At 38.9% G+C, this 26784-nt stretch overlaps 1 protein-coding gene across 4 annotated transcripts in view; it reads right to left on the bottom strand.

Annotated features, from left to right (window-relative positions):
- Window positions 1-9907: 9907 nt before the first annotated feature.
- LOC139147586 (TOX high mobility group box family member 3-like) overlaps window positions 9908-26784 on the bottom strand; it is a 129148-nt gene continuing 112271 nt past the window's right edge. For 3 of the 4 annotated variants that reach the window (XM_070718719.1, XM_070718715.1, XM_070718717.1), the window contains 6 exons: window positions 18291-18968; window positions 17229-17465; window positions 16074-16154; window positions 13391-13645; window positions 12942-13066; window positions 9908-10277 (listed from right to left, as the gene is read on the bottom strand). In XM_070718719.1, coding sequence (XP_070574820.1) covers window positions 10217-10277; window positions 12942-13066; window positions 13391-13645; window positions 16074-16154; window positions 17229-17465; window positions 18291-18968 — 1437 coding nt within the window. In that variant the 3' untranslated portion in view covers window positions 9908-10216. The remainder of the gene's footprint in view (window positions 10278-12941; window positions 13067-13390; window positions 13646-16073; window positions 16155-17228; window positions 17466-18290; window positions 18969-26784) is intronic. The other variant, XM_070718718.1, reaches the window with a different exon arrangement.

Below are 26784 nucleotides of genomic sequence, written 5' to 3'. Positions count from 1 at the left end.
TGTTGCGACCGTAGATCGTTCCTCCGAGATTTTCTTGATATATTGTGTCAAAGTTAATATACCCAGCGATCATTGATACCAGAACATCGAATGCTGGATTGTCAATTAAAGCGCCACCGTTATAAAGACAAAGTAGCTATCTTTTCAAATTATTTCGGTTAATTTTGTTTCGTGTGAGAAGTTATTTAAGGTGATATGTGCCTCGAAAATGAAAGACTTAAACTTTTTCTCAAACTTTCGTCGATGAATCTTTCAACCACACTCTTTCAAACGTAAGAATAAAATTGGGGATCACAATGCAAATTTTGGTACAAGGGAAACAAATAACCCAAGATTTAAAGATATTTGAAATTCAAAATAGCCGCCATCCCTGTGTTAACTCTACGGAGAAAAATAAAATTTTCGATTTTCGAAAAACTAAGACAATGAAAAGTTTTCTTACACCAAGAGCTGTAAAATGAATTGATAAAATTTGAAAGCTTAATATGAAATACCTGTCCCCAAGCGCCACACGTTGAATGATCAAATCATCAGAGCTCTGCTCACACATTGTATGTACACATAACTTGTGGATATGCTGATGACATAATTTCTGGTATATGCCTTCTAAGTATTTCTCGTTGTGTCTACAAGCAGGGAGGGGAGGCAGAGATCTGACAACTGACAGTTCAGTATGTGTTGGTGAGCAGAACAACAGAGTTGATTGCATTAAACAAAATAACTGAAAGAATAGCGACTTTGTCCTTTTAAATTATGTGAGTAACATCGACCAAAGCAACATGTGTTTTTATTAGTATCAAGAATATGGCGAGTTGACGGTTAAAACACACTAGTATCGATTAAAGGTAATTTGCATTGCACTGAACAACTTAAAATTAACGGACCATCCACAAAGAAACCGAACATACGCCCTCACAAGGCCACCAGATGGATGTCTTGATGATCCACTTAATGGTCATCGTCGACACCAGATGTTTTTTTTTACTAGTATATTAAGAGTTGTCTATTCCATTACAATTTCCTTTGTTACTTAGAGGGGCCAGTAAGGGTAACTTTTGATGATTATGTCCACTATTTTGGTTTCGTCTCTCAACTACAGTCATGTTCTACTGCCCAAAGCACGTCCGCGACTCAGCTTGTCAACTACATTTGTAGACTGCATTGTTACAAACATGTAATACTGACAAGCGATTTCTTTTTTCGGAGTAGAATTGAAACGTAAACAGTTACAGGTCATTTTACACGTATTCCATCACCAGGTCAAAGCCTGGAAGCCCCAGACTCTCTTACAGCCCCTCGCTGGCTGACACTCAGTACACTGTGGCACGGTGTAGCCCACAGGTGCGTGGAGTTGCCGTACCCTTCTCTCTATGTATACTACAAGGCAACTCCACGCACCTGTGGTGTAGCCTAACTCACTGAGTTGGTGCAACCTCGCTGGCTTTGAAATTTGCCAGTTACACATGCTGTTGAGCCAGGCCCCACTCGTGCGTAGCTAGGGAGGGTCTGTGGGAGTCTAAGGGCTTCTAGGTATATCCGTAGAGTCGAGAAAGCCCCTGCACCGAGAACGCGCCTTGGATACGTCTGACTATCGCACAAATTCTTTCATGTACTCCTCTGCACTGAAATCACAATTATATCATATCAGCATATTGATCATGTTGATGGCGCAAATATAGCGATCTAAGGGAGCCTTCAGTAATTGCGTACAGGGGGGTGGGCCGGGGGAATTTCGCGCACACCTGTACCGTAAAATGTGACCCTCCCCCCTATCCTCCTGTCTAAAATGTGACCCTCCCCCTTGTCCGACATTCTAAAACTTGACCCTCCCCCCAACCACTGCGGTATTCTCCCCAGGAATAACTAAAACAGTATCAGCTAATTTACATAACAATTGGTTCAATTGTTATGTTAGGGACAAATTACAGAGGGGAGGGCTGGTGTTTTTGGAGGGACAGTCGCAATTTATCACGCAAGAATTTTTGAAGAGATATGGTATTTCATACATTTGAGGGAGGGTCACCATATTTTGTGCAACTATTAGGGACCGTTCAGTTTTACGGCGGGGGGGGGGCGGCAAAATCTTGTCGCCGGTGTTCAAAAAAATGATGACCCCCCCTGCATTTTTCGCGAAAAAATGATGACCCCCCCTTTGTCAGACGAAAAAATTTGATGACCCCCCCCCCCCCCCCCGCTGAAAAATAACCAAAACCCATATGTCAAATTTACCCGCAGGTTTGGATTTGAAATCCGGTACGCGGCGCACTTTATTCGTGTAGCAGAGATGCCAGTGTACAAACTTCTCAGCCACATCCATGCAAACGTCTGTTAATTAGGACTACTGTAGGGCAATTTTTAACTTCATTTCCACAGACAACTTATGTCCATGGACATTGTATAAAGTAAACTTTATTGGAGTGGTTCGCCAAAGGCAGCCCTCTGGTTAAGAGGGTCATGGGCCATTACGTAAAGTCAACTTTATTCTAGTGGGCAACCAAAGTTGGCCCACTGGTAAAAAGAGGGTCGATCATGGCCATTGCATGAAGTAAACTTTACTGAACAGGGCCGCTGAAGGCGTCCGGCCGTTAAGATGGTCATGGGGTATTACAATAAAGTAAATTTATTGTAGTGGGCCGCCACAGGCGGCCCGCCGGTAAAGAGGGTCGATCATGGCCATTGCATGAGTAACCTAATTGGAGTGGGCCGCCAAAGGCGTCTGCCCGCTAAGAGGGTCATGGGTAATACATAAAGTATATTTATTGTATTGGGCCGCCGAAGGCGGCCCGCCGGTAAAGAGGGTCAATCATGGCCATGGCATAAAGTGGACTTTATTGTAGGTATATGTTTTTGAAAATGTGGTGACCCCCCCTTTCCTACCAGTGAAAAAGTGATGACCCCCCTTCTTGGATTCCAAAATTATGATGACCCCCCCCCTGGATTTTGCCGGCCCCCCCCGCCGTAAAAACTGAACGGTCCCTTAGAAGGCAAGATGTGCTGATTTAGTGCTTCATCCAAAAATATCAAATCATAATACAAGGAGTCTATCAGGCAAATTATTGACAATTTACCCCCACAAAACATGCTATATCTGTATATTATATATGTTTGATAATGTATTTAAATGTACTTTGCTTGAATAGGGAAGTAAAATGTGCATTTGTGTACAAGAAATTGATTTCATCTAAAAAGTTGGTTCACTATCCATGATGTCTATGATGAAATTATGAAGTTTTTTCCAATACAAAAATAGGTAAATCTTTGCATTTGTGTACTCTTGATTATTGATATTAATGTTCTTGATTAAACTAGAGTGGTTACAAGTCTATGGTTGTGTAAGAAATTTGATTTTGGAATTTCACTGAAATGTTAATCACTATGCATAATGGTCTATGATGAAACTATGAATAATTTTTTTTAGATAAATCTGTGCATTTATGTATGCTTGATTATTTAGATTATTGTTCTTGATTAGACTAGAGTGGTTACAAGTTCATGGTTGTGTAAGAAATGTGATTTTGGAATTTCACCGAAATGTCAATTCACTATGCATGGCGGTCTATGTGTACGTATTTTGTTGGTGATTTCCTATTTAGGAAATATCACATGGACAATCAAAGTTTTGGCCATAAAATCAGCTTCTGTCAAAAGTGACCCTCCCCCCAGATAGGTTTATAAAAATTCCCTCCCCCTCGAACTCTTTTCTAAAAGTGATCCTCCCCCAATTCCCCCGCCCCCTGTAATTACTGAAGGCTCCCCAATTGGTCGAGACATGAAAATAACCGTGGTATATTCACAATATACCGCGGTTGGCACACGCGCGAGCTTTCGGCAAGAGTAAAAATTCCCTTTTTCACGTTCCATGCCAGAATTTCAATATACTGTTATAATGTAATCGCAGTAAATCACACCCAGCAACGGTATAGCACTCGATTTTGACAAGTTCACTACTGCACTCGCTATCGCTCGTAAGCTTATATATAAGTCGTGAACTGGTCAAAATCTCGTGGTAGGCCTACACCGTCCTTGGCGTGCTTTATCGCTTAAATATGAGTAACTATAACTCTATGCTCAGTTTGTTTGACATTAACCCGACTATGACAATGCCGATAGAAACTGTATCTCGCGATGTTATTTCTGTATGGAAGAAGGCAGAATGCGTAGATTTATGATTACGTCAATTGACGGTTTGTGGAGTGACCGTGGTAAATTTCATCAAAACCATTCGGTCTAAACTTTCCTGTGCAGCGTTCAACATCGACGTTGAACTTTGCCAGACTTCATGATCAACGCCTAATTAATTAACCCCTTCAACAGACATTTTCAAAGGCTTTGGTGTATGCGCTGTGCACTGCACCAGACACTATCATTTGTGACGATATCCGCTATTCCTGTGTTCGCTCTATGAAGGAAAAATTAAATTTTTGAGGCGGTGAAAACTGACGCTAATCCATGAGCGCCACAATTAGTCCCCAGAAGTGGTGGACCAAAATAGCATTGCAAAAGTTTGAGAGTCTGAATATCTGTCCCCGCGGCATATTCTACCTTCATGACTTAAACTTTACTCCCTAAACCAATATCTTTCAAAATGAAAAGGTAAAAACGAGGTGATCGTTCAAATTTCGGTTCGTAGAGGGAGACATTTCATAAAATTTACCGATGGTCGGCTCTATCCCCTCGTCAACTCTTCGTGGAAAAATTCACTGTACGATTTTCGCATAAACAAGACGCCGAATATACGCCCACGCCATGTTTCAGCATCTGCTGTGTTTTCGGAATTTGTTATTACTGTGCGTTTATTTGTGATCTATGACAGAGAGTATATTTTCCATAATTACTCATTTCAGACGTATTTGCGAAAGAATGATCACTGGTAATAAACTTTAGTGACGTATTGAAGTACGCCTTCAATTTTAATGTTAACGTGCGTACATAAAAATACTGGGTGTACGAAAAAAAACAAAGTATGTAACTGACTTTCTGCTGCCCGAATACTACTTGTATTTTCTGTATTCTGTGAACAGGAATATAAAAACAAATGACTCTTTTTAGCATTGCATTTGATTTCATTCCTCACAGCTTACACTCAGTTGACGATGTCAATGTCTTTCAGAAAATTGGCTTTGTACGAAATAAGAAAAGGGCGCCTCCACGCAACCGGAGGACTCTTGGTTCATAGCGACATTCTGTAAAAAGTCAATGTAAGGTGTTAAAGTACTTTTGAACACACTCCTCCACCACGAGGGGACGGTCTTCAGTGTCTTACCGATCATGTTGGCTTCATCTTATTGAAATCAGATGTAGAGTACGGCGATGTCTATACCACAGGCGTGATGTTTTGTGGGTAGTTCTATAAGTGTAGTTTATGTTGGCTGGTCCCCGCCTCAGTGACAAGCACATAGACCAGCCAACAGAAACAGCCTCTTCTGCTTCATATCTGGACATTTTACTTGACTTTGACTCTAATGGTCACCTTTCTACTAGGCTATATGACAAGAGAGATGATTTCAACTTTAGTATAATCAATTTTCCACACCTCATCAGTAATATTCCACTCTCACCAGCTTATGGGGTATACATTTCCCAGCTTATTCGATATGCAAGAGCATGCAGTTCATATGGTGATTTTGTAGAGAGACATGGCCATCTCTCTTACAAACTGTTAAATCAAGGTTACACCAGAGCAAGACTGGTCTCTACATTCAAACGCTTTTTGGCAGGTATCGCAAGCTGGTAGATAAATACAATATCTCTCTTCGACAAATGATCACTGATGGCATCGGTGACATGGGGCCTTAGTTAGTGACCACTACCTATCTGACTTATAGATTGATATATGGCGGGTGCACATGTGGGGCAGGATGCACTTACTATTTTCGAAACATCTGACATCACTTCTTGGTCCTTTGGCCAGAGGTCCATGTATCTTTCTTTCATGAATTTGACTTTGTTTGTGTACCGTCTATTTACTGTCTGTTCTGTGCTGTTTTGTGTCTATGTTTACAACTATGTCTTACAAATTTTGACCTAGTGTTATTGGATTATGGATTGGTATGATTGCGATATTTTAATCAGATTGAGGTTGGCCTTTGCCGAGGCTGAGAATCTTAAGTGTTTTTTAGTATAGGGACTGTTTCTCCCCCGCACAGGGCTTAACACATGGTAATGTTACCTGTTTGTGTTTTTGTTGTGTTTGTGTTGTTTTAATTTGATTAATCAGGCTTGAAAACCTCCTTTTCGACCTGTTTTGTTGGCATCAGACAGTAGGCAGCGACAGTGTTCATGATAATGTCCACTCTTCAGAGGTCTTCTTGTATGTTCTCACACCCCTGTGCCAATCGAAACCATGCAATTCTATAAAAGGGTATGTTGTTATACAGTGAGTAGTTGAGGATTCATTCTTTAGAATTGAAATATTTTGACTAATTTACTTTTTATCTGTTGCACTACGATAATGAGGGATCATTTTATTATTTGCTACCAAGGCGCGCATGTGTAGTAATGACGCTCTCCGCATCTCGTTTCATGAAACTGGAGAGCGTCCTCACTGGCAGCAGAATTAAAAAACAAAAGATCTAGGTTTATTTATTTTGAGGGTGCACTTAGTCAGCTACATTCATCATTTTTATCCCTGCCCGGTGTGGTGCTGCTGTGCCAAATAAATGGACGAGGGTACTAACATATTCAACTTTTGGACTCGTTCCACTTAGATTTACAACGAATTTGGTCGATGAGATTTTAAACTCTTTTCGGAGCCTTGTGCTTCTGCGCATTTTGATCTTCGTTTCTGTGAACCGCGACGGCATTATTGGATATTGGTATCGATCTTTTGAGCAACATAGCTTACATTATTTGAATATTATTTGGCCACTATTTCATCGGATTCAAGAGATCAGTGTGGTAACATTTCCCTTTTCCCCTATGGTGTATTGGTACCAATGAGTTGACTTATGGTATTCAGAGAAGTCTGGATCCAAACTTGTTAAAACAATTAACTCTCGGCTCTGATGAATACCTGGTAAGTGTGTACTGCAGGACCATCAGTGGTTTGTAAACCTCAACCGGTGATAGAGCTCACATTGCGCAGTCGTGGGCATTGGTTGGTTTAGCGCCACCCATCGGTAAACGTAAGAACATTCCCCAATCAAAAAGGGAAAGGCCGTCAACTAGGGAGAGCTTAAGAAACTGGAACATCGGGCAACTGGTCGTTTCAAAATTCAGCTGAAAGTTTGCTCCCTAAAAGATGACTTCCTCTTAAAGAACGGAAACGTCACATGGCATCAAGGACATACTTTGTAATAGTTGGCCACGAGGTGCATGCAGCATAACTCATACTTACCCATCAATGATTCAAAAATATATGTACAAAATCTCAGTTCCTTTCATGTTCAGCCATGTGTTATTATTTTATCAACTTTTCCAGCAGGAAAAAAAAACGGAAAAGAAGGATATTAAAATGAACAAGAAGTTTCCATGACAACAAAATATCAGACCCCGAGGTAAAAAGTTCTTTTTGCGGGCTTACAACAGGCTCCACAAGGATGACATATTTTCATAAATCAATTGTTGAATCCCACACAGAAGGTAAAAAATATTAAAAGGTGCTCTAATGAAAACATAATTAAAGCTGAAAACTTTTAAATAATATGTGAATATAAATTATGTTACGTTTAAGATAGTATCTGAAGAAAAATATGATCTACGGTTAGAGATATCGGTTGCAGGGTCAAGATAGATCATAGATATATCGTGATTAATGTTCAGTTATTTGGGTTTGTGGAAGTTTGACAATGAAATTGACGTAGTTTGCTGGAGACATGGGCTATTTAAAGAGGAATAGCTAACAACAAAGAAGACTGAAATCTGGTTTTAAAAAAATCACCAATTACCCGCATGTATGGCCCGAAGATACGACTATACTACTCAACTTTTTTTTTTCAAATGAATCTCGAGAGCCCGGAGAAGGAGCAATATTGTATCTCGCTTCATAACCTTTCCCATTTCATTCTTATGTCTTCAAAAGAGTTCATTGGAAACTTTGCAATTCGGGTAATTTGTGGCCGTTGCCATGGCACTGCCACATTCAGGTTCGACAATTTAGAATGATGGCAGATGGGGAGCTCATCGGAGGAGAGAGGAAGATTTTCGATCAGGTGTTGCGCTGCAGCTGAGTGCAGACAGGTATGAATGTCTCGGACCATCATTCTATGACAGCCGAGTGTGCAGTGTAGCCTTGTTCTGAAAGAAGTCAAGAGCTTTTATTCATATTTTGACAGACAGAAGAGCTTCTGCAGATTAAGGAGGGTTTTTGTGAAAGATTTTGTTATGGAAACTAAAAAGTTCAAGTACCTACGGTGGTGTTTTAAGACCACACAAAACAGGATTACTCGAATCCACTTGTTGAAAATTTCCAGGATTTTCCTATTCTTTTCCCAGGTGCCAGCGGCCCACTTTCTTTTACCTAATATCAGAACAGTTTGAAAACACAGAATCTTTTAATGTTTAATAGCAATTCAATATTCCGAGATTATCATTATTTTTTCAGAAGACAGTCTTGCAAGGAATTCAGTGATTCAAATGGTTGCTTGGAACACAGTGATTCCACAGAGAGAGAGAGAGAGAGAGAGAGAGAGAGAGAGCGAGAGAGAGATCTTGATCAGTCAGTGTTAGAAACCAGTCACAGAGAGATCAATCATTACTGAGTAGGATTAGTCCTTTGTTTATGATGGTTTGGTGTATGGTATTCTAAAACTCAAAATTTTTACTACATTCTACCTCTTAGCTTTGATGAGATGATCCCAACCAACGAGATTATTAAACTTTGATTGCCTGCCATAACAAATTCATGAATTGTTTATCACCTCAGTTATCAAAGTGCGAAAATAAATTCCTTGAAATAAAGCTACCAGTTTCCTCCCAGTCCAAATTTCAAAATTAGCATATCCCTGAAACAGTCTTTGGTGAGACCTGGACGCATTGGCAATGATCTCTGCAACGACTGACACACATCTGTTGTAATCTCACTGCTGACATTACCCTCAGCCCTCTGGGTTTTGCAAATTGTCCTTCATGTAGTTGGAACACCTTCAGCTTTTTCAAAGGTTCATACACCATTTCAAAATAGGTCAGTATCAGACGTCTGCTCACTTCATCAACGCTGAATTGTGGATCAGCGGAGGCAAAGTGCTGCTTTTCCTGGATAAATATGTTTTGATGATAAATGTCAATCGGATTTGAAAGCCTAATCTGCACGAATTCCCGGTACATTCAAGAATCTAATCTTCATTCAGTCTACGAGTTGGAGCAAGACCGACCTGTAGTCCAGTGTGTGTCTGTACGCAGAACAACACATCGAAGTGCTGATTGCTACAAATAATCCAAAACGGAGTGAAAAGATTGTTTTTACCCATCAAGAATTTTCCGAACAATTAGGCATACCCACACAGAAAGACACCGTCTTCAGGGACCGTCTCAGATTGTCACATAATTTCAAACACTTTTCAGTTTTGTTTGTTTTGTTTTTGTTTTTTTGTTTGTTTTTTTTTTTTGGGGGGGGGGGGGTCTGACCTCAATTCATTGGTGAACTTCACTTCCATACTTACTTTGGTGACCACATTTATCTTTCAGACAGTATTTCCTTTTATTTTATCGATTACACAAATTACTTGACCATGCCATATGGCCAGAGCACACATTACCAAAAAGCTATAGCAAATTGTTGCATTCTACTCTGCAGACAACATCAAATACTTTAAATTTTTGTGAAGTTTCGTTTATGACAGGGGATTTTGATCTCATTAAAAAAAAAAATATTCGTTTATTGAACTTTGGCGACAATCTGCGACAGTCCCTACAAGTTTCTCGCCACACAACACAAATGCACCAGAAAGATCACATGGACACATGAGAGTTACTTTTGCATTTTCTTTATTGCTAAATAACATGAAACAGAAAGAGTAACTTGAGTCTTCCTGACATACACAAAAATACACATCATTGGTGTTCCTGTACAAGATCACACTATATTTTTTTTTTCTGATTCAAATTTTTTTCGCTGTCTATGACGGAAAGGTCTTAAATAGTATGATTTCCTTAAATAGAAACACTCACGATAAAACAGCTATATTCTTTGTCCTCTTCTTGTTTTTTTTTCTTCAAAAGGTGACTTAAAGAAAACTAAAAAGCTACAGAAAATAAGGTTCTGGAGTTGACCAAGCTGCTACTTGACCGACGGGAAGATGTTGGGGTTCCTTGCGGCTACCCAGGCAGTAAAAACATCTCTAGAACAAATCAGAGCATATTTCTAAGTAAATATACTAATGCCCGTTCTGTAGGTCTTTTTGCTGTTTTTTTTAGTGCATTTTTTGTCGCACACATTTTGGAGTGAAAAAAAAAATGTGATCAATTTGTTTCAAAATTTTGGCGAGAAAGATATCAAATCCCATATATTTCGAAATTTTGGCAGGAAACATACCGAATCCCATATGTGTACACATAAATGCAAGATTCTGATCAAATTGTTTTGGCTATGCAAAGTTCGTTCACATTCAAATTTACAGGATGAAAACATTTAACCCGTTCACCACCATGGTTTGGTCCAAACCCATTGTTTGTGGACCAGTTTCAACAGAATTGGGGGTGAACGGGTTAACAGTGTGCATTGAGTAACCCACTGCGCAACAGTACAATGCATTGTGTTCGCGATACTTAAAATATCAAAAATATATTAGAATGCAGATTGATTGATAAAACAGTTTATCAAATTTATTGAACCATACACTGTACTCTCTTCACATCTCCTCATCAAAGAAGGAAAACAAAATTGAATGAGTTTTAAAAGTGAGCCACATATTACAAAGTTTAATCTTACAGTATTTATAAGGGTGTAATTGGGTCGGGCACATTAATATTTCAAATTAAATGTGACACTATCTCCCCACTCTGCTGTTCACTTGATTAAAATGGCAGCCTAACTCAATATTGACATCAAGGAAAGTTATTAAACGGTCATCCTCTACATCTGACACAATATTATTCTTTTGTGTTTTGTTGGCAGTATTCTAATTTTAATAGTAGTAAAACAAACAGTCATTTCAAGGGCTGCGGATTCCGCTGGGAACCACTACAACCAACACTAAAATGGATTTGGCTAATTTTTTTTTTGAGTACTTAGCGAAAAGCCAAGATGTGCGTGTTCAAACACACCACATATCATGTTTCAATAAATTGAAGAGAAATCATTTTGCCTGAAATATGAGCTCTCATGACACATCACGTAGCGAATAAAATATAGAAGAAAAAAACGCTTAATTAGCCGAAGCAAATTGGAAAGTATCTCATGGGAGCTTGGAAAAATACATAATGGCTGATCAGTCAGGTTTTTTTTTCCCTCAGTTCTCTATCTTCTAGGATCTGAATGCACAAATTAAACACCTCGGCGTGAAAAGCTGATTGAAACGCGATTACCGTAATGTAGTCATGACACACGATCCCGGGGTTCTCCGTGACTTAATCGTCAATTCTGACGCGGGCTGCAATTTGTCTTTCAGGGACGACTCATTTTTGTATAACGCTGATCCAAATGTTAATTACGGCCCCAGATACGTAATTGCTTCAAACCCGACTACCATGTCCCCGGTACTGCATAAACTATACAGGGAGTAATTACATTAACACATCCTGTAGTCACGGTGACATGCTGTGACCCCGATGACAGTACCTCCGAGCAAACGTGCAAAATATCAGAGGTAGCACGAACTCATAAAGGTAAAAAAAGATATTATTTTCTGTCTACTCTTATAACATTATCATCATCATTAAGCGTAATGACTCTGCTATTAGCGATGATAACCGTCGGCAAATTCTCGCTTACGGTTTCTGATTTTGAGTTGCTTTAAATGCTTCGTTTTTTTCCACCACAGTCCTGAACAAGTGGCATTTTATAATTTCTTTCTTCTCACTGTCTCCAAATCTACCGTCTCACCAAACTGACTGAATTTCTGACACAGTAGACAGAAATCCACATAAATTCTTAATATAGCCTTGATGACAAAAAACGCCCTCAATCTGTTAATAACTGTAATATTGATATGAGGACTAACGAGACCCACTCGGCATAAAACTGCAGGGACTGCACAACCCCATTAGGTAGAATTGAATGGGAGAGTAGAGAGTACAGACGATGATTTAGTGTTTTCAGTTCATTCAATCCCTCAAGAATAAAGTCAACAAAGAAATTCGAAAATAATTTGCTATTTCTGTAAATTACAACTTCTATTAATACCTTTTGAAATTTTGATAATAGAGTGACAGTAGCTGTAACTATTGATGATTTTTTGCTTTGCCTGTTTACTGCAATTTCTATATTCTACTCCCTAAAAGCATGTTGAAACGACGACTATTTTGCTTGTCAACACGGCACATATGCAAGTCAAATGCACTGTTATGGTTTACATTTAAACTCTAGCCCAGACCAGAATTTACTTGTTACCAAAAACGGTGCAGTCTAAACGCACACAGGTTGAGTTGACAAGCTGAATACTGTGTATCTCAATATGCTTTGGGGAGTAGAACAAGAAAATGTTGTCGACATGGAAACAAAAATAGTGGGAAAATATCACCAAAAGTGACAGCTATTGGCTGTTAATCTATTCTTAAAAATGGGAACAAATTTCTACAAGTTCTAGCGAAGCTCCGAAAACTTTTGAAAAATTTCTTAAGTTCTTGAGTTGATGAAAAGGATGTGAAAATGGCTGAGATGATGGCATGTGTGAAATATACTGGAACCAATCCTTTTTATTGTTGTAATATTGCCTCTCCTAAGGGGCCTTTCCCTATGAAAAAATAGAAACAGACCCCACAGGACAGTGCTAAATAACAACATGGATCAGTTTGGTCCCAGTATTCTACAGTTTCGCCAAAACTTTTCTTCTACGTTTGCCTACCTGCAATGACTGACAACGCACTCGTTGCTACAGTATTCTTTGTCCCAGTCGGCGCTTTCAATCGCTGGATTGACGCAACCATTTCTCATGCACGTTGCCGACCTCTTGCGGCCATTTGTGTTCACCTGTGTGAAGATGGGATGAAAAATGATATCTTTTTTAAAAGTTGCTCGCAGAGTGTAGTGCTTTGACGTGTCCTATATCAACAAGATTCAAGCCACGCTGATCGGCTACTCACTAATTATGGGTAGATATTTATTTTCCTTCAAATGTTTCTCATACATTTTATTTGAGAGAGAGAGAGAGAGAGAGAGAGAGAGAGAGAGAGAGAGAGAGAGGGAACCTGCTTTAATATAGTAATTTACCGCTGTACAAGAAATTTGCGTCCAACATAAACATAAAGAAAGAGAACACTGGTGATTCATTAGCCCAGCTGATACAAAACTCACCATTTGTGGCTGAAGTTTTGGGCTCGTGATAATGGTCTGTACAACAGACGGATGAGATGCTGTCTTGGCAACGGTTGTCATGGTGACAGTGATAGGCATGGAAGTGGGTGTGAGTTTGGGTTTGGGTGCGATGTTCCGCGGAACTAGTGACTGAATGGTCGTGGTCGTGTTGGCAGTACTCAAAGCGTTGCCTGGGAGTCCGATTTTCTTCTGTTTCTGCATGAGTTCCTCCGACTCGGCCTGATCCACGGCAGCCTGGTTTGTCAAAAAAAAATATTAAAAAAATATAGAAATAAAATATATCATTTGTGGATGATGAATAACCACGGTAACATTTTCACAATAAGAACAGATCGGCAACCGACTTTTCCCTGTGACTCAACCCACTGAGCTATCCATGACAAGTTTTTAATCAATAAACTCTCCTCGCACTGAATACAAGCCTTTCTAATATCAACAATTTTTTCAGCTGTTGAGCTGTTCAATTCTGTGCTGCAGTTTGAAAAAAGCTCTATCCTAAACACGGCCATCAAAGAGAGCAGATAATTAGGCACACAAATTGACAACAAAAGACCAGTACTGTACAATTTATACCCTGTTCCCTAGAAACTTGCCGCATTGTGCCGGATTATAATGCCCTCTAAAAGATAAATGTATACACAGCGAGTGATTTTACAAACAGAGGCCACTTTTTAAATAAACCAACCAGATATGTATTACCCTGCCGCATATATCACATTGCTCAGAACTGCTGGAACCCCCAAACTGCCTTTTTAATGCTACAAAGTGGATTTGATACAACAACTGTAATGCTTCCAGGACCAGTAACTGTGCCAGCTATGCTACTAAAAAAAGAACAGCCCCCACCAATATACATGAATATTCATAGCCTATTACAGAAATCCTTCAGTTTACACTCCTCTGTACTTTTGGTGTCAATGGACCGTACTGGGAGGCTGGGGGGTGTTTCAGTTATAAGTCACTGATGACAAAGACTATTGACTGCGGAGACGAGACGGGGACTCCGACATAATTTGAATTTTTGAATTCATGACCAACTGTGACCCCGCGATAATGGATCGGAGTTTTTTGCATGTTTATTGCGACCCCGATGCCCACTCTAGAAATCCTAATTTAGAGACAAATTGACTCCTTGCTTTGCTTTCAACTTTTTTAATCTATATTTTGATGAGCAGGCAACTTCAGCTCTCTGCCACGTGCAAATTTGAGGGACCATGAACTGTTAACTCTGAGCTTTCTCATCACCGACATTGCTCTCCTACAGATTCATGGCCTGTTCAACTAATAATTTTTGTGGAATTCAACTTTTTTATTCGATATCATCATCATTAATGAAGTAGTTTTCATTTTTTTTACTTAATTTCAGAGAATACCACTTGAGGCAGTTAGTCAGACATAAACAGATTTGACGGAAGATTTACGACTAGTTAATGCACTGCAAATCTTTGACATTACCGTAACCTATTTGATATTTTTTTTTATTTATCATTTTGTTAAAGTAGAAAAAAAATTTCTCTGAGAGATTCACATAGCTGTAATGTTTAAGGGGGAGTTAAATATCTGCCACTTATTCAGCTCAAAATCCGTTAATTTTCTTTCTCCACACAGGTACTGGCTCACAAATGCCCGGTCACTTTGGTTGAAAGTAAACTCAGCACTTCATGAAGGTTTGTCTCCCATATTCCATTTAATTTGAAACATTCACGGTTCACTGCCCATTAAACACCTGAATGGCAGCGGTTACATATTGAAATCACATTTACTATGGTCGCACTTGAACTTGACATTGAAAATTTGATATTCTTGGCAAATGGCCTCTAGCAAAAAATTAAAATTTGGTAAGAAAGAGAAGTAACATGCGAGAGATGATACTAAAGGCCTATCTACAAAAAACACATCATCCTTATTTTTTTGTCACAGAAATTAAACCAATACGCAGAAAATTTTGAGGTGAGGAGGTTTTCATCTTCAGCTGCACAGCTGCTGGGCTGAGTGACATCAATGCCTGACAAGACATAATTTTCTCTGACTTTGATTTTATGGTTAAACGTTAGAGTTACACGGAAGTGCTTGAACTGTGTGACTGGGACGCAAAACTACCATCAAAACAAACTGAGAATATACACAATTGTCTGCCTTTTGCCTTTTTTGTTTCCCCTCCATGGGGTTTCAATGTTGTGTTTTTTTCCCTCCACCATGGTGCTACAATGTTGCCGTCTTAAAGTCATCTCCCTACCATGGGGTTACAATGTTGCCTTCCCCCCCCCATCATGGCTACAATGTTGCCGTCTTGTCTCCCCATGATGGTGCTACAATGTTGCTGTCTTGTCTCCCTACCATTGGGCTACAATGTTGCCTTCTTGTCTCCCCACCATGGGGCTACAATGCTGCATTGTTTCTATTTCCACTAATACAGAAAAGAGGCATTTCTCCAAGAGTGGCATGCGCCATGATAAACTGTGTTATTCTGCGAATGTAATTAAGTTACCCATCTCGTAATGAACTTACCCATGCACATTCATATTTCATAATGAGCTAAACCTCCTCATGTAATAAAATTAACCCTGCTCTATGGGGGGCAATAGGCAATTACAAACAAGGATTTACTAGTATCTTGAGAGACTAGGAAACTCGTGCATGCATGTAAAAAAAAATAACCCACCTTTGAAACTAGACTAGCCCTGTACGCGGCTAATTTCTTTAAGTACTCCTTCTTGGCAGCTTCTGTTTTTTGTTTGTAAACCTAGAGGGAAGATGCAGAAGAGGCAGATGAGTGCGAGAGACAGTAAATCCATGCTATGGTTGAAATGCTGTGCTCCTGGGTACAATTTGAGAGGATGATATGACAGGCCCACCAGGGGAGTGGTTGAACGACACATTTGAGCACTGAAAGAAATGTATACCCTTGGCTTATCAGCTGAATTAAATAAATCCCCCCTTTGCAGAAATGGAACGTTCCTCTCGGAACTCGCACATCAGCAATAAAATAAGTTTACAAACAGCTGACGCATTCTAAAATTGAAAACACTCGAGCAGTTTTAATTTCCTGGTGGAACGTATGTCATCAAACGGCAATGAAAGGCTGAGATTACACACTCTGTGAAAAGCACATGTACGCTGTTTTGTTTTAATCAATGTTCCGTGTTTACGCGGCAAATCCAGCATGTTTACAGAAGCAAGATTCACTAAAAACATGACTAAATTTGTACCTTGTCATTTGTACCTTGTTATTTTTGCCGGATGTCCATGGAAAGCAAACAGACCGTCAAACATACACTCGTAGATGAATATTCCATTCTTGCGACACAAAAACGTAATTTTCACATTCAAAGGACAAACGTTCACGATTGAATACGATCTTTGTTTGCTGTGTAGCTTAGAACTAACAAGTCCAAATATCATTCTTAGTGTTTTGCCAGTGTGCTGTACACTAAGAGGTGTTTGCAATATGTAAAGAGCTCTACAATAAATGAATGAAAAGGAACATATGCACGGAGGAAAATAACCCTTTTTTTGTGCCGGATACTGAGAGGAAAAATAAAACATTATGGCACTGCTTGTAAAGAATAGGGATTGAAGCTTAAAAATTTTATGGAAATAGCAAAATCTTGAAATACCCTGTTTAAAACAATTTGGTTGACATGCTTTTTTCTTTTATATTTCACGACTGACCTAAAATACAGATAAGTAGAAGAAATACGAGATACAGACTAGACTACAATTTGCACTCGTCAAAATGCAGTAACAAAATTCTGGCTGGATTGATCTCTGAGTGAAAAAAGGGAAAACATCATTCATTGGATTGTCTATGACTCACTTGTTTCTGTTCCACTCCAAGGCTATCCCACATGGATGCAACTATCTTTGACACCTCTCCGAAGCTGGCGTTTGGATTTTGGCCCTTAATGGCTGCCTGTGTGTCTCTGAAAAACAGCGCGTACGCCGAGACCGGTTTCTGGGGCTCGTTGGGGTCCTTCTTCTTCTTCTTCTTGGGGGTTTTCTTCTTGGCAGGGGGCGGTTCTGTTGACGCTGTTCGCTTGAGGGTGCCTACGACCTGTTGGGGGGGGAGAGGGAAAAGGGGAGAGAGGTTACATCAAATTAGTGATACAAAAAAAGAAGAAAAAGAGAAAGTGGTGGAACACTGAGCTGCTCTCGCAAAAAGTCAATTTCTACAAAAGGTTAATCTTTGATTATGTGAAATGATGCATGCTCTCACGCAAAAGGCATCGCAGTACACTTAAATCTGGAACAGATTCCTAGTCAGATATTAATCACAGTAGCATTTTTGATAAATTCGTCGATCCGTTTGCACAAGACCTCGTGGTTCTTTTGAAATGCCAAAGTGCTAAAATGTCAATTGCTGACACAGTGTTACATCCCTCTGACCCCATTACTGTCGAGTAATTTGCTTGCCGAGAAAACACAATTCATTTCGCCAGAACTGAATGAAAAGAACTTGTAAACAACAGCTTAAGATGCAGAACTGCAGTACAAACTACCATGCTGATTGTTACCTACCACCCTTTCACAACTATGGTTTGTCCCAAACCCCATTGTTATCATTTGTGATTGTGGACCTGTCTACAGGGAGTTAGGGGTGAACGGGTATGAGATGAATGAAGCACTTTCCAAAAATACTTGATTCTGCACAACTTTTTAGAGCTTTTTATTGTACATGTGATGAAATTAAAAAAAATCATCATAATTTTTTATCCACTCAACATTATCCACAAATAAAGTTACTAAAAATGGGACAAAATTCATTGTTGTGCAATTTTAAACGTTCACTCATGTATTTGAAGAATGTGGCAGTTTTCAGCGGACTGGTATATATGTACATATTTTTTTTAAAGAAATAGACAAACAAATTCTTTCATACCTGTGCAAGTGGTGTGTTATCGTCACTGTCTTCACTGCTCTCATGATGGCCAGGTGACGTATGCAAATCTGACCCAGGTGGCGAGGGACTGTGTTTCTGTAATCGCCCATCAGCACCCATAGACATGCCGTGTTGCATCCCGACTTGGAGACCCAGTTGTGAACTGATTGCGGATTGGTTGATTGTGGAGAGCTGACTGACCTGACTCTGTACGTGCTGCGGGGGTGGTGGTGGTGGAATGTTGTAATCTCGCGGGTGCGGGTACGAGGGGCTCATCCCGGTCGCCATGGCCACCGTCGTCATGGGAGTGTGGTGCGGGTACGACAGGTCCCCGGAGGATTGCACAGAATACGAGATGGCGTCAATTCCCAGGCTGGAATTGCAGGCAGTAATGGGCGGAATATCAATATTCTGTGGTGGGAATTGAGGATCCGGAAATGTCTCCGTTGACGGATTTGGCAGGGAGTCTGTGGTCTCTGTGATATGCGATAATGCTTGCGTAAACGTTGGGTTTGTGTCGTGGGTAAACGTCGGCGACGGGCTTGTCATTGGTTCGGTTAAGGCTGGCGGTACATTGGGGTCGCTCATATTACTGGGCATGGCATCCATTGCCATGGGCGGTGGAGTAATAGGAGGAATTTCAAAATCTTCGTCACCTAGACTCGGCGTGTGAAATGTCTGGAAGAGAAAAAAATCCAAAAAGGAAAAAAAATTAAGAAAACCAAACAAGCATTATGAAGTAATGTTACTTAACTGTTGAAACAGAAGAAGGTATGTTTACAAAGCTATTTTACAACAGATGGCTATGAACACCACGCTTTTATTTGTATTCATTCCATTGAGCAGTTCTCTAAAATTTTAAAAAGACAACATGCGAGCATTGGCTTCATTGTCTGGACTCATTTAACCCATCGAGCACTGTAATGTTTCCCCCACAATATCAGGGCAACATTTTACCAACTTTTATGAATTTTTCTGTAAGTTTTTCCACGATTATGGACTTTAATGGATGTAAATTTTCATTGGCTATACTTTTGACCAAAATTTTGGGAAAAATTAGAAAAAATTGTCCAGATCTGAAAGAAAGTGTTGGTGTTATATTGTGTAAAGGCAACAAAAATCGAATTTGGCAATCAAAGGCTTAATCGATAGGACAATACCTGAACAGCCAATTATGAAAGTGATAGGTATAAAGAGTGCAAAACGGTTGTGTTGCCTCTTTGTAACACACCACAAGAGCCCTGCGGACCACCTCAATGTTTTCCAATGGATCAATGGCAGCGCAGAATAAATGTTTGTAAATCCCAAGCCTAAACAGTAAGCCAGCGGCTGTATAATATACCGCCGCCAACTCCTCAGAACAAACTGCCACTTCAATGTATCCACTCTGTTTTTTGTTTGGTCAGAAGAGACAAACTCTACTTTGACTTAATTCTCCGTGGCGACACATTTATGTTCACATGGAGCAGGGTACCTGTACTTTTCTACGATTTGTAAACACAGGCAATACAAGAAAGCTAGCGCAGCAATGTGCAAACCCCTTAAGCACAGATTCCACCCGCTTTTGTCAAAACAGTATTGATCAAGCTAAGTAAGCACACTAGTAAGGTCACAGTTAAATAGTATTTTTCCACTTCTGTTCTGGACACAACTCACGATGAGGTTTTATTGAGTTGACATGCTTGGATTCAAGCTTTGGAGTGACCGGTTTTCTTCAGGGAAAGAAAGCAGAATTGAATGACAAGAGTTAAATATCAATGAACTGTTATTCCCATCCGATATTTCTATAATTTCTGGAGAATCAACAAGCAGAACAAAAGTTCATCAATTATGCTTTGCTTTAAAGTCCTTTTAATAGCTGCATGTATTTTCATGTTTTTGTTCCATTTAGTCGACTGCAGTTTACTGTTTTACCTCTGAAATTATGTCACAACACACAGTTTTGAAGGTATACAGTCACTGTAATCTAAATATGCCCATATATGGTCAAAGGGGCATTCCTTGGTATTCAAAATGCCCATGTGAGGGCGCTGTTTTTAAAAAGCGACCACCCGCTTAAAATCTGTGATTGGTTAGATTTTCTCTTTCCATGGTAACTGTGGCAAAATTGGAACAGGTGACAGTATACCTTTAAACTTGTCCAACACATGCTTGTGTGCAATGTTCAATTTCATTGTCAATGACTGAATTTTATTCCTGACAAGAACTCACTGGTAAACAATAACATGGTAAATTCTGCTCAATGCAAATTGTTTTGAAGAACCAAAATAATATTTCCAGTAAAAGTCTGAGCTAATGTCCCTTTGAAGGAGCAAATTTACTGCATCAATGATTTTTGCAATAAAAAGTCATGAAATTGACTGCTTGAAATCAAATATAATCATATCTAAAAGAATGTTTATAAATATATGCAATGAACTGAAATGAGCTTATGTGTACGTAACACTGAGATCCTCAGCTGCTTTGAGTAAGCTGTAAGTCACTGGCATGTATCTCGGGTAATAACCACAAATTATCACATTATTTTCTTTGTTTCTTTGGCTTGTAAGATATAGGCTGACTTGATGTGAAATAATATCATCCACTCTCTCAGCACCTTGCAAGATTTCAGCTCATGTGACAGACTATTAACAGGATTCCAAATTGACAAAGCATAACGCCAGAAGACGTAATTGTTTCTCTTTAAAGAGGCAACGTCACTCCTTTTTTTACTTGTAAATTTTATAAAACTTGAAAAAGTCAGTCACATCACTCGGCATCACAATAAAAAATATATACAAATGAGTTGACTATATAGAAACGAAGCCATATTTATGGTTGCTAGACAGGTTTTACTTTTTTGAATTTTCATGAGCAGTCATTTATATATTAAAGAAACTGAAAGTATAAAGCATTTTTAGAAATAATGCCCCAAATATCAATAATTGACAAAAGACTTAGAATAATACAGATAAGGTATTCTTATTTTGGTTGTTTTGATTTTCATGAGCCGTCATTTTAAGTATTCAACAAAGTCTAGAGCGCTTTTTGGAATAATGCCCCAAATATTAATTATTGACAAAAGACTTAGAATAATACAGATCATAGACCTTAAAAACAGAGTCTATGTACAGATTAAGTATCCTAGCATCAATGATGATATCATCAAAATAAGTGATATTTTGCCACATATCCTGGTGAGCATCCATGACTGTGACGATCTCTTCACACGAAATTCACATCAACTACATTTTGTCTTCTTTAACAGTTGTTCTGACAACTACCAACAATCAAATGCACAGTCTATCACCATAAGCCGGTTTCTGTACAAATATTTGCTGACATAAAGAGAGAAACGTGCTATCTCCCCAACCACTTCTCCTTCTCGTCTTTGGACGCGATTAGATTTCACGACAGCCATGCGTGTGACTCCTTGTCAAGATCAGATTCACGCTCGCTTGTTCAATCAATCTTTGCAAACGATAAGAAATCATACTACAAGATTAAAAGCGATATCACGTTTCCCTTACATATCGCAATCCGGGAGTTAATCCAGAGCATGATCTGGTCTGAAATGTGAGACGATCAAGCTACGGGTAAATCTAGGGGGGGGGATGAGCGTCGGGATTCAGTTAACCATTTACAATGGGGGCACACTCAACGATGATTGCTAGATATGTATCTTTTGGCAACTGTGCCCAATACAATCTGTACTCGTTTTTGTGGCCCGACCTGCAAATGCCATGCTCATCCAAATCTGAATCCAACTCTGATTTTATGAGGTAGCTGAGCTGTATAAATTTAGATGTTAATGATTGACTTTTGTCGCTATTTCAATTATCTGCATATTCACTGTGTCTGATGACATGAGAGAGAGTTTAATACAAGTAAATACAACACTTTTATTGCAACGCCAAAAATAGACTCATGCTATCAAGGTTTAATGTGTAAGCTTGACGCCTAAATTGTTCATGCAAGGTTTTTAAATGTTTCTGCCATCCTAGCCATCTCTTTGAAATAAAATGATAAAATACATTTTAAAAACAATTTTTAGAAATCTGCCAAAATTAGCCACACAGTTACCACATAACACTTCTTGAATTTATCACCCATTATTACCTCATTTATGATTTCATGAAAGAGTTGGTATTTGATGAATTGCTGGAGAATCGAGTTCTTTTTCTGCAAAACCTGATGGACGTGATCAAATCCAACTTTAAGCTTATTGACTTCCGCCCTTCAGTGGTTATGGATCATTATTTTTCCACCAACTTTTCAAACAAAAAAATATCGCTTTCTGTCACAAAGTGAGAACTCAACAAGCCAATGAATAGCTGATGAGCTCAGTACCAGATATCGTATTTTTGCCGTTTTTTTTATTTACATGCCCTGGGGGTGCTCTATTTCTTATTTGTACTGCTACGTTTACCAAACAATTTTATCCTTTTACCATCACTTTTTGTTAAAATGTTGTTTGCCATGACAGAGCTGTACATGGATTGATTTTGTCGAAAAAATTACAATACAGTGACACATTGGCAATGCCAGGATTTTGAGAAGTTAATAGACGCAAACAAAAAATCATTCACAGTGGAAGCAAAAGACATTTCAAATTAAAGTGGAGTGAAGGAATACATAGTGTTTGAGGTTACACAGGTTTAAATCAATATGGATTTCAAACCATCTCATTTTTTGAGTCATGTACTTTGAAATAACAGAGTAGATATTCTGAAGAACATGGCCAATTATTTTTTTTCAAAATCAGACGCGTGAGATAGCATGTACGACCACTGAACGGGTGTTGATCAGAAAAGATGAGCCACATCGAAATAAATACTGGTTTAAACAACCAGGCAAACACTTCAAAACAAATCACATGACACTTTTGATGTGTACAGAGAATTACAAGTTTAAAGTGTCAGATTTCAGGCTGTAGAGCCAAAAATCCAATTTTTGGAATCCACAACTACATACTGAATTAACACCCTCAGCTTCTCAATCTGACAGATTTAAATTGACAGACTCAGTTCAGATTAAGTTGAACATTCTTGGAATCAAAAAACCAAAATCAAATAGCTATTTGAAGCTTTAATCACGCCAGTGCATGATGTTTCAGTAAATAATTATCACTCTCATTGACCGCCTAATATCAAATTATAATTTGTACAGTATTTATTATGTTATCTCAAGTGGGCCCTATCCTATAATAAATTGAGGAATAATGTTGCTATGTATTTCCTAACTGATATATAAAACTTGCTTTTTTTAAAGGCGGAGCCTCCCTTTAAAAGGGCGCGAACCTATGGCGGCGTTCATTGTGTAAGTGGACACCAAGCAGGTAACATGAGGGCACACGCTCCAGAAAATGCCACTTCTTTAGTTTTTTTTTTCCGACCGCAAAAACGCTGACAGACTGCCAAGCAGTCAGCACGAAGGTGCTGCCGATCGAACTCAGTGGTTATATTCAAATTCTAACGTAACTGGAAGATGTTTTTTAAAGGAAATTTGAGTGTGGTGCTGGGGAATAAATGACTGTTGGCAATTTAACCGGACCGTCAATCAAACGGTTATGTAAGCTATGTTTGCAGGATTAGCAAAAGGTGACAAAAGATTGAAATCAGTTTGTGTAATTAATGTTATAGAAATCAAACATCGTACTGGCCATGTGTTTGACTGGGAGGAGAACTCCACTAATGCGAGAACCAGGGATTGAAAAGTGCGGCTTTAAATAAAAAGCTAAATATTTCCATATTCATGAACAACAGCATAATTCTGACCTCTACAACAACTGCTTTGCAAGAACCCACTTGTTACATATTGTGGTTGATTTGAATTGGTCAGACGATATCACGTTTCGCCTGCATTTGGCTTCACACACGTACGTTACGCACCCGACTGTGAACTCTTGAAATCTGAAACAAAAGTTCAATCATGGCTGTCACGAACTGCGGTTACACCGCATAAACTGATAAGCTGAAATTGCCTTGTGTTTTTGGATCAAAAATACTTCATCAGGTATTTTCTTCATCAGAAAAAATACACATATCAATTGCCCCTGCTACTCTCATTGTTGGACAAAATCACTCATACCGTGTAAAATACAAACACAAATAACTTGGGCGCTGTTATGATTTACTGACAATCTATTGATGTTCTTGCCTGTTTAAGTAAATTGTTTGGGGAGAAAAATATCCACACTTGTAATTAACCTACCATTAAAAAAAAGAGCACCAGTAATTTATATGCAAATGTCGATATACTAATATATAATTACATGTATATATATACATATATGTATATAACATGCAAGTTTATACAAATCATACATCCTGTAAAAATTTGCGCCAGCGCGTAAACCGATTCATTGGAATATTATCAAGTATTAATGTCTTAATGCCATAATCATATCTGGTACCTCGGAGGGCTGAATTACCATACATTAAGAGTTTCCTGAATAGGGAGGGAGCACTTATGAATTATCTTAGGGAGGCTTGAGGAGGTAAGATTTGACAAGAAGCCCATCCTCTGGTTCCAAGAGCTCCAACATTATTCCAAAACCAGCACTTTATATGTTCTGAAATCCACCCGGAGCCCATTGGTGCCGGCCTCGAGCGAGCAACCAATTTGTGTACTGCAATTACTGTAAATGCTTGGTAAATGCATGAACCCTCAAATAATTCAGTGTACTTACGTCCAAGTGAAATAAATGTCATTCGCGAGCCCTACTTTTTTTTTTCTCTCCAGAATAAAACCTGAAACTGTTACTTTTGTAGAGATGCGTCGGTCCAGGGTAATTTCAATGGTGTATAAAATACGCAATGCTAGTATCATTTTCTTTGAAAGACCATGGCTTTGAGGCTAAGAAGAGGATCCAAGAAACAACTCAAGTTGTGGCGTCATCAATACGATTTAACATTTAATATGAAAAGCAAGGTGTTAACTCAACACTGCTTACTATAACATTTTTATATAAAACTTCCCTAGATTTGCCTTTTAAAACTAACCCTTCAGGCAATGATAAAAGACCATGGTGAACCGCTTTGGGAAAAGAATTAATGTATGACGTGAATTAAAGATGACGATCAAAGCTTGTCTTGGAAAATAAAAACAATCAATTCTTTTTATCCAAAACTATAAAATAAAATATTGTGATCCATATTTTATCCTTTTCAAAAAAAAATTCATGTTTTAAAAGATCTTTATGTTGGCAAACTTCTGCGGAAATGATGCTGTGATAAGTAACCTCCTTGTAATATTTCTTATCTTGTTTAATTTGTCCCTGATTGGATGCACGGACTAAGGTGGTTTGGATTTTAGGGCGATTTTCCCTTCATCTATTCACTTCGCGCTCACTTCCTGACCAAACCTCTGGTGGAGCTCGACTCGCCCTAGGCCATTCCTATTTCCTAATAGCTTCTATATGTGCACCATGCGTGCATGTTCAGAGCATATCTCAGAGAGAGAGAGAGAGAGAGAGAGAGAGAGAGAGAGAGAGAGAGAGAGAGAGGGAGGGAGGGAGGGAGGGAGTGAGGGAGAGAGAGAGAGAGAGAGAGAGAGAGAGAGAGAGGAGAGAGAGAGAGAGATCTCTCTCTCCTTTTCCAGTTTTGGATTGTACTCCCTCTATGAGCATAAACATTCGGTACATGTTTCCAACAGTGAACTGTATATAGTTGAGTGTAGGACTTTCAATGGAATACCATGGCATCTGACACTGGGTCAAATTATGACATACCGCAGGTGCACTACCGCTGGGCAAAAAACCATGAAGGCTATCACATTTAAGCTGTTTACATTATATCATCTTGTCCCAATATTACATGCACAACTGAAAACCATCATTCCTTTTATACACTCGGGGGAAAAAACCTGTTTCATGGACCTTTCATGGAACATATGGTAAATTTGAAACAACAATATGTTTTCTCACCTATGAAATATTAAGGTGTGGAGACAGCTTAAAGAAAATGAAAATAAATTCGATCAAATTATCCCGATTTCCTTGTCTGTAATACTGATTAGTGAAACAATCTATGCCATGGTGTTTCTCTCTTTTGGCTCATAAGCTTTTGACAGATTTCTATACTCTGTCAGACTTTGACAAGTTGTGGAAATCTCTGCTGTTTGTTGATGTTTACATTCTTGCATAAAAGGCAGTGGGTGCTTTATAGTTCCATCACAGTTTTTGCCAAAGTCGAATGGATTTTCAAGGGAGAACACTCAGTTGTATTCATAACTTGCGACACTTTCAGAGAAGACTGGTTTCTGTTATAAATGGAATAATCTGACAAATTTTCAACTATGAATCTGAATGGAAGGGGAAATAAAGACATTATGAAGATTTCACTCGAAGGCAAGCATCTTTGATTACCTGAAGAATGAAAAGAATATCCCCGCAAGGATAATAACGAGAAATTCATGAAAGCTCTCGTACAAATTACATGAAAACATTCTGTATTTTTGTGAAGCAGGGAAATGTAAATGAAAGTAATGATAGATGGTCGGGATTAACTTATCA

This window comes from Ptychodera flava, chromosome 13, assembly GCF_041260155.1.
Source record: "Ptychodera flava strain L36383 chromosome 13, AS_Pfla_20210202, whole genome shotgun sequence".
Classification (NCBI taxonomy): Eukaryota; Metazoa; Hemichordata; class Enteropneusta; family Ptychoderidae; genus Ptychodera; species Ptychodera flava.
The sequence above is the reverse complement of the archived record's forward strand: the minus strand, read 5'-3'. Positions and strand labels throughout refer to the sequence as shown.